Source organism: Salvia miltiorrhiza, chromosome 2, assembly GCF_028751815.1.
Source record: "Salvia miltiorrhiza cultivar Shanhuang (shh) chromosome 2, IMPLAD_Smil_shh, whole genome shotgun sequence".
Classification (NCBI taxonomy): domain Eukaryota; kingdom Viridiplantae; phylum Streptophyta; class Magnoliopsida; order Lamiales; family Lamiaceae; genus Salvia; species Salvia miltiorrhiza.
The window spans coordinates 29,807,112-29,816,062 of NC_080388.1; the positions used below are offsets into that span (position 1 = coordinate 29,807,112).

The window sequence follows — 8,951 nt, forward strand, 5'->3', positions numbered from 1 at the left end:
TTAAATAACACATATATTTATTTGGACTAACATAATATAAGTTGCCAAGCAAGAAAAGCAACTCCCCCAAAGAAAGTCAAGATGGTCATGCTAAACATGGTCGAAGAAGCGGAGACGGTGACGGCGGCGGCACAAGCGAAGCTGCTTCGGGAGAGGAGCCAGGAGCCATAGGAGGCGTAAGAGGGGATGATGGCATTTCAGGTGCAGCTGCAGGAGGTGAAGATGGCGGCATTATCGGAGGAGCTGACGGCGGAGGGGTGGTGGTTGCAGGTGATGGAGATGGTGCTAAGATGGCGGATGGTGGCAGCGAGGGGGAATTAGAATCCCGTGAGTTAGGGGATTTAGGAAGGGAATTAGGGTATTTTCAGAAATTAAAATGGAAACACCTCAAAACTATGTCGTTTTATGCATCTCATTGCCACGTCAATTAATTGCACCTTTCGGCGTGCTTGCGTGGCATTTCCGGGGTCCACATCATTTTTTACGTTTGGGTAGTTGCAGTGGCGGAGCCAGGATTTTTTTTGGGGGGAGGGCTGAACTGTTACAGGGGTTCGGGGGCGGTAGGCCCCGGGAAAAAAAAATTAGGGGCATTCAATACATTTTAGACATTTTTTTACTAAAATACAAGTATAATAATAATAATAACGACATTTTCATAGATAATATAGTTCTAATACATTCCAAATAACATAACTAAAAAAGTTTCAATACATTACAAATAACCTAAAAATAAATACTTGGTGAGCTACTTGTTTCTGTTTGAGAAAGCGATGACAACTGATTGCGACGAGGGTTTTCAGCGCTAGTAAAGGTTTTCAGCCTTAATTTCCTATGTTATATATATATATATATATATATATATATATATATATATATATATATATATAGGAAATAGATCAATGAAGAATGCTAAATGTAGAAGGAAACAACGAAGGCTGAATAACTCAATACATTTACTGAATAAATTACGCGAGCGCATGAACGAAAAATGTACGTGTTTATTCAGTAAACTAACTATTCGTGCGGTCGCGTGATTTATTCGATAAATTTATTGACTTATTCGATAATGCTAACGAGAGCTAAACATGAGTGGTGCTCACGTAAGGTGCTCATGTAAGGTATGTAGCATAACATTTCTCTATATATATATATATATATATATTAAAATAAAAATAATATACATATTATAAAATTTTTTTTCAAAATTTGGGGGGGCTTCCCCCCCCCCCCCCCGGCTACGCCCCTGGGTAGTTGGGTGGTCATGGAAAATTTCAAAAAATAAACAAAGATTATGTATTGTGAAACAGATTTTAAAGATGATGTACAATTCCAAAAATTGATGAATCTTTATGTATTTATGGGCAATTACCCCATATTTAAAACCAAAATCATAGGACTTCCAGTAAAAGTAAACAACAAAAAGAATCACGAGACTACATGACTACATGAAATCGACAGATAATAAAGGTACACAACGTAGTAATTAATTTTCATTAAATCAACGTTTACACAGATATTTTTAGTTTTATCCATCTATTACAATCATTGCCTACACTACACATAAATGAAAATGCGGACATTAAAAGGAATGAAATAACTTGCACTTGTGAGGTAAAGTATAAACGGTTAAGTGTGAATTCATCTCAACCTTTACCCATTTTATTATCGATTATATCTAAATCTTTAAAACTTATCAAATCTATGCCAACATTTCCAATTTATATTAATTTTTCCAACAGAACTCTTCTTCAGCGATTGAATCGATATGTTTTGTGAAATAAAACGCCATCCCCGGGCGCGCCACATCATCATTTCAGCACCGTCAGATCCGTTGATAAATTGATATAAATTAAAAAGATTGAGATACATTTGATAAATTTTAAAGGTTGAGATATAAAATGGGTATAGGAAATGTCATAGTTAACATTAAAATAAATAAATAAATAAATTAAACTAGAGGATCATAGTTAATCCGTTATTTTGAAATTAAAGAATGAAATAACTTAAATGCTATCCAATCAACAAATAAAAGGAATTTCTGAATTGGTGAGGTTATGCAGATTTTGGAGCAGCAAAAGGTGGAGTTTTGTAAAAGGAGAAATTGTTATTGTGAATGAGGCGCTCATCGTCTTCAATTTCTGCCAGGCTGTCTATCACAATGTTTGCTGCATTTTTCACCACGTCCGACCAGTTACTGCCAAATTATATTACTCAGTTAGACCAAATAAATATTTTCAATCGTAACTAAAATTAATATTTATATATGTATACAGCATACGTAGAACTAAATGTTAAAATAGAACCGTAACTTTCAGTGTTTTCAGAAAGATGACTATGTTATGGAATTTGAAAATGAGGACTATAACTTTTATTTTTGTATTTACACCTCTATTTCGGACCATGATGGAATCTATAGTACTCATTTTGATGTTTTAAATAGGAGCGTAAATATAAAAAATGGAAGTTTTAGTTCTCATTTTCAAATTCCGTAACATGTGGTTCTCTTTTTGAAAAACACTAAAAGTTATCGTCCTATTTTAACAATTAGCTCGTATACGTAATAATTTACACTTTACCAAAAAATTTAGTAGAATACATCGACTGTAGACTTAAGGACCACTCTGCCGTGTCAAACCATTCAAATTGGGGATGATTCTTGGAAACAAACAAGGAAATATATTTCTAACGATAGAGGATCAATAGTAGGTCACACACTATTTTGTATCCACGTTCACATTTTCCTTGTTTATTTTTTCTTTTTTTTAAACTCGCTAATTAATTAATGATCTGCACCATAAGTATATGGGATTAATTTTGTTATATTTTTATGTTACATTTATTGTTCCATCATATCTAACACATAATGTATATTGATACTAGGTATGTGAGCTGATGATGACACTAATTATAAATGTATTCATGTCTCTTGTATTAGCAATATAGTAGATCGAATTTGAACTAAGCATGATATAGTATAACATATAAAGAAAGTGCTTGCAACGATATATAACTCGATCGTATCTCTAAGATATTTTAAAGACACATATTTTAATGAGTTGCATGTATTTTAAAATATATATATATATATATATAGTTGATAAAAGCTAACCCTTTATAGGAGTCGAACTCGAGGCCGACGGTGTACTTGGCCTCTTCCAACGCCAAGGCGAACCTCCTGACATCCTCCGGCGACATGGTGCCGTCGTCGACGATGCTGAGCTGCGACGGCTTGACGTCGCAGAAGATGGGGATGACCTTCTTCTTGAGGGACATCATGAGCGCCAGCTCATGCAGGCAGAAGTAGGAGTCGCAGTAGCGCGGCGAGAAGACGGCCACGCCGATCTTGCACCCGCCCACCGCATTATCAATTTTGTCGAACAGCTTGTCGCCCGCCTTCATGCTCTTGTTGTCCAAAAACGGCCTGATCCGTTGCCGGAAAAGATGGTCGTACAACAGCGTCGCCACCGTCCGCTTCGTGTCCGTCCCCCTGTGGTTGATGAACACGTCGTACGCCGACGCCGACCCCGCTCTCACAATTCTCGCTCTAACTTGGTTCTTGTTCACTAAGTTCATGGCTATTGAGCGTTGCATGCTTTCTTTTCTTTTCTTTTCTTGTGTGGATGTGTGTGTGTGTGATTTTATTCTTTTTAGGTGATGGGGCTAGGCTAGCTAGAGTTTTGATGAAGAGAAGGTGTTGTTTATTTGTGTTTTGTGGTTAGTAATTTATAGGTGAAAGGATTTGGAAGTATTTGTTGGTTAATTAATTTTATATTTATTCATCTGCATGCGGATTTAAAATGTGGTGGAGTTTCAACGTTTGACATTGAATTTTGAAAGGGAAAGATAGTGGGGAACTATTATTTCGTACGGAATGAGTGAGTTTATAACCGTGTGATTTGACAGTTAGTCCAAGGAAAAGTCCATGAATTCAAATTTAGTCAGAGGAAAGCATTCTTTTTTTTTTTCTTTTCTTTTCTTCAGCTGGTAGCCACAGTAGTTAAATTAAGGTGCGTTTTCTTTAGTTGTAAATTTATCATGAAAAAATGAAGGATAAATAAAATTTCACCCTTTAAATCCTTCCTTTCTTTCTCCTTTGTAGTGTAAATGAGGAATGAGTAAGGGTCAAGTAAGAAATGTGGAGAAAGAAATGAAGGATTATCCTTTCTTTTCCCATGATAAATTTACAACCAAAGAGAACGCACCATGAATGATTATTCATAAGTTGTATCTTTATGTTTTGTTGTTTGCACTAGGTTGAACATTCTGAATATTTCATTTAATTACTGCAGGCTGCTGGTGTGGATGCATGGAGAAAGAATGAGTCCGTATCCAAATAAAAAATATGAATGATCGATCATATTAATATTAATCAATATATACAAGATTAAATATTGTTTTAATGAAGAAATTGTGTAACAGACAAAGAGAGAAATTATATTGAAAGTGTTGGAGCTCGTCTCTTTCTTTCCTGATCAGTTTCATATTGAAGACTAATATTCTTTTATTAAACTAAAAATAACTATATGTAAGTTGAATCAGTCAAAAACAAATTACAAATATATATTTTGATATTTCTACACTAAATGAAAAGAAACTTCAAATCCCAATACTGATGATCAAAATGAGTTTATAACGGGTGCATGGTAGCGCCTGAAAAGAAAACTATATATATCTACGTAGGGTGCGTTCTCTTTGGTTATAAATTTATCATGAGAAAAAGAAAGATAAACAAAATTTCACCCTTTAAATTCTTTATTTCTTTTTCCACATTTCCTACTTGACCCTTACTCATTCCTCATTTACACAATAAAGGAGGGATAATATTATCACATCATTTTTGGAGGGATAATATTATCCCTCCTTTGTAGTGTAAGTGAGGAATAAGTAAGGATCAAGTAGGAAATTTGGGAAAAGAAATGAAGGATTTAAAGGGTGAAAATTTGTTTATCATTCATTTTCCTATGATGAATTTACAACCAAAAAGAACGCACCCGTATTATAATGATAACATATAAATTAATGTAAAAAAAATCTTATGTTTTTGGAAATTTATATATAATATAAAAGATCAGTACAACGGTAACTTTTTACCGCCAAATTTTCTCTCTCCCATTTTCTCTAAATGTCTAAATTTAACCAATTTCTATCAGTTCTAACCAACTACCTATCACTCACTCTCTCTCTCTCCCTCTATTTTCCTTTTTCTTTTGCTTTGCAAGTTTTCAATTTTTGTTTTCTTTTCTTTAATTTTTTTTACATTTAGAATTTTTGTTTTTCCTAAAATTTATACAATTAAATTAATTAAAAAATTTAATACACATATCAAAGTAAATATCATGACATGAGCTTTAATTTAATTTATAATAGTATATAAAAACTTTAAACTAAAAAGAAGATATTCAAATTAATTTTTTTTAAATTAATCTCTTTCTCTCTCTTATTTTATAAATGAAGTTAATTTTTCATCTTTTTTGTTATTTGCATAAAATATTTTACGAAATCATGAAAATTATGTACATTTTATTATGCAAGACTGCAATTATTTTTATTACTATTTTATTTCAAGTTTTTATTTTATTTTTTCACAATATTCATGTTTTAAACTTGCATGAGTTTTTCATAATTTCTTTTTGTGTTATACTTATAGGTTTTTTTTATTATTGTTATTAGTGTAGAGAGATATGGACCATAGTGCGTTTAATTATTTTCATATCTTTTGTCGTATGTTTGGATTGCCTTAATAGATTATTTCGTATTGGTTATATATAAAAATATAAAATTTAATGATTACAGTTGAGTTTTACATGAGTTTTAATTATAATATTTTTTTTAAATCCAACTTGGTGTAGGAGTTTATATTCGTTTATTTTAGAATTCTTTAATCTAATAGAGAAAAAAAAATCATAGATTTGTAATTTATTTTTCCTGTAAAAAAAAGTAGAATTGAACATACGATTTATATTTATTTAATTTAACAATAATTTTTTAGGTAATATATATATTTTTAAATGCATTAACTTTATAAATTCAACACAGTATTCTCACATTCTTACGAAAAACATAATTTTCACAATAACCAATCCATATATAAACTAGGCATGTGAATAAATTTTCATATAATATTTGAATCCCCTACTTTATGAAGAATGCGTATTAAAATATTTTTCATAAAATTTAAGGATATTTTTATTTAAAATTTACCAACCTCCTTAAATTTTTCAATCTGAATACCTCTTAATTCCGATGTCCGTCGTGCATCGTACGAATGGGCGTATCCTAGTTAATTGAAAATGTAGTAGAAGGGCTTGAATTCTGTCTTCTTCTGGTAATGGAGTGGTCCGTAGGAATATCTTCTTTACCCCTTCAAACAGTTTGGCGGGTCTTTGGGGCTGATGATACTAATTAAAAAATTAGCCCGAAGAAACTTGAAACCCACAAAAAAAAAATCATATCAATCTTCTTTTCTATTAATTTGATCGTGTTTTTAAACTAGGTCAAAAATAGGTGATGCTTAATTATTTAAATTCGATTTAACTTATTTTTGTTATTTATAGATTATTTTATATATATATATATATATATATATATAGGGTGGGGATCTATAAAGAATCCCCTTAGTGTAGAGATTAAAGAATTAATCTTAACCCTTAATTAAATGATGATTCACGGTCAAGATTACACCCAATTTCTAATTATTACCTTTTTATTAATTTACTGAATAATCAAATTTAATTGTAGCAAATTCGTTGGGGGTTATGAATGGTATTTCGCCTATTTACTGAACAAACCTCCCGAAATTATAGATGGCAATTAATGATTTACCACCTACAGAAACCCTAATCAGTACACCACGCTCACCACGTTCACTCTCCATCTACAGCGGCAGCGGCTGGTTTTCGACGGCGATTTCGATTTTTTCCGGTGGCGCTTACTGAAAATCGTGGTTAGTTGTATGTATTATTGTTTGATTTCTTCTTCTTGGTTGGTGAATGGCGTGCGAGCGACTGGGAAATCGCAACGTCGAATTTCGAAATTTGATTCTTCTTCTTGGTTTCTGAATAGATCCAATATTCTCCGTGAATGGAATGGAATGGACCATGAGAGTGTCGCATATATCTGTGACCTTGTTGTAGGACTTGAACGTGAGTGCTTCATTCAGACATGAGAAATCCATTGATTGCTGCGCCGCTGCAGCAGGTATTGGAGCTCAAACTCTTCCTCTCTTTCTCACTGTGCTGAAGTGCAACTGTCGTGCCTTGATTTTTTTTTTCCTTTGTTTAGTTTAATATTGTGGTTGATGTTTTAGATTGAATTAGTATTAAAGTATTTGTTATTATGAATTTGGATATTTCCTGAACTAGTATTTTGATCCATTTGAGAGTGCATGAGGCGAGATTGGTAGTGTTGTATAGATTATCATCTAGGATTCTGTTGTTGTATAAAAATTAATATTTGATTAAAGGTTATTCGGTATGTTATGAAGTTTATTCATAAATTTTCTAAGTATATTCTTTAACTTTTGCAGTTTATTCAAATAAATTTGATCTTTGTTCATTTAATAATTCTATCATGTATATAAATTGTGTGGTCATGTCATATTTGTTTATTTATTATTTATATAATTTAATTTGAGGCAGATACAATTTAACCGAGATTCTATTTTTGTATGAAAATTAATATCTAACTATAGGTTATTCAGTATGTTATGTAGTTTATTCATAAATTTTCCAGATATATTCATTAACTTTTATAGTTTATTCAAATAAATTTGATATTTATTCATTAATTTACTCTATAATGTATATAAATTATGTGTGATTCGTCATATTTGTTCATTCATGGGTGATGGCACGCAGGACTGGAAATGCAACATATCTAGTAAACGATCGCAACAATTCTCAAGGATGCTCATACGGTATTGTGCATCCATTTTGTCTTGGGAGGAAAAGGAGGTGAAAAATGCTGTTGTGGACAAATACTTTCGAAGAAATGCAAGGATCCAAAATTCAATGTAAATTCGATTCTACTGGGATGAAATTTGGGCACAGAGGAGTCCCATAAAAAAAATATGTTTTTTAGATGATTGAAGTCATTTGAAACATATGTTTTGGATGATACAATAAAGTCTGGATTTTGTGTCAATTGATTTTGTTTGACTTCATTGGTTTGTGATGTGAAATTATAGAATTATAATTTCTCAGTAAAATATCTGCTAGTGGGACATTGTTTCGGATGGTGTTTGTGATTCAAAATGATTTTATTTAGATTAGTTGCTTCACTGAACGATGTAACATTTGTGGAGAATAAAAATTGTAAGATATTGAATAACGCGTATAATATACTGAATAACCCAAATAAATTAATTAAAAATGTTGTTTAGACTTGAAAATATAACTGAATAACTTGTATAATTTATTGAATATAAACAAATAACTTCCATAATTTACTGAATAAATACATTACTATTCTGAAACACCAGAAAACCTCAATTAAAGAGCATCTTTCTCAATCGAACTCTCTCTCTCTCTCTCTCTCTCTCCCTCTCTCTCTCTCTCTCTTCATTCACCAAACAGCACCTCTCTCTCTCTTTCTTCAACCTCCTTCACACCACCGCCTTCAAGCCTCTCTCTCCCTCTCGTAGGGACCGTCGCCGCCACCTCACGCCGTCGACGCCCTTCGTCTCGCCACCTCCGAACAGCAACAACAGCAACACAGCAACATCAGCTGCACCGCCGCTTCACCCTCCGTCCTCCCTTCCGCGCAGCACACATATAATGTACTGAATAACCCAACTAAATTAATTAAAAATGTTGTTCAGACTTGAACATATGACTGAATAACTTGTATAATTTATTGAATATATACTAATAACTTCTATAATTTACTGAATAACTACATTACGATTCTGAAACAACAGAAAAACTCAGTTAAACAACAGATCACTCCCTCTC

General features: G+C 32.5%; 1 protein-coding gene and 1 long non-coding RNA gene across 2 annotated transcripts; one reads left to right on the forward strand and one right to left on the reverse strand.

Annotated features, from left to right (window-relative positions):
* Nucleotides 1-1,555: 1,555 nt before the first annotated feature.
* LOC131013251 (probable 2' cyclic ADP-D-ribose synthase BdTIR) lies at nt 1,556-4,029 on the reverse strand. The gene is made up of 2 exons (XM_057941320.1): nt 3,110-4,029; nt 1,556-2,194 (listed from the first exon to the last, which is right to left on the reverse strand). The coding sequence occupies exons 1-2, from the start codon at nt 3,589-3,591 to the stop codon at nt 2,053-2,055; spliced, it is 624 nt and encodes a 207-aa protein (XP_057797303.1). The 5' UTR covers nt 3,592-4,029; the 3' UTR covers nt 1,556-2,052.
* Nucleotides 4,030-6,640: 2,611 nt separating this feature from the next.
* LOC131013253 (uncharacterized) lies at nt 6,641-8,167 on the forward strand. Its single transcript, XR_009097607.1, has 3 exons — nt 6,641-6,943; nt 7,063-7,197; nt 7,857-8,167. It is a non-coding gene; the product is annotated as an uncharacterized LOC131013253 (long non-coding RNA).
* Nucleotides 8,168-8,951: the final 784 nt, after the last annotated feature.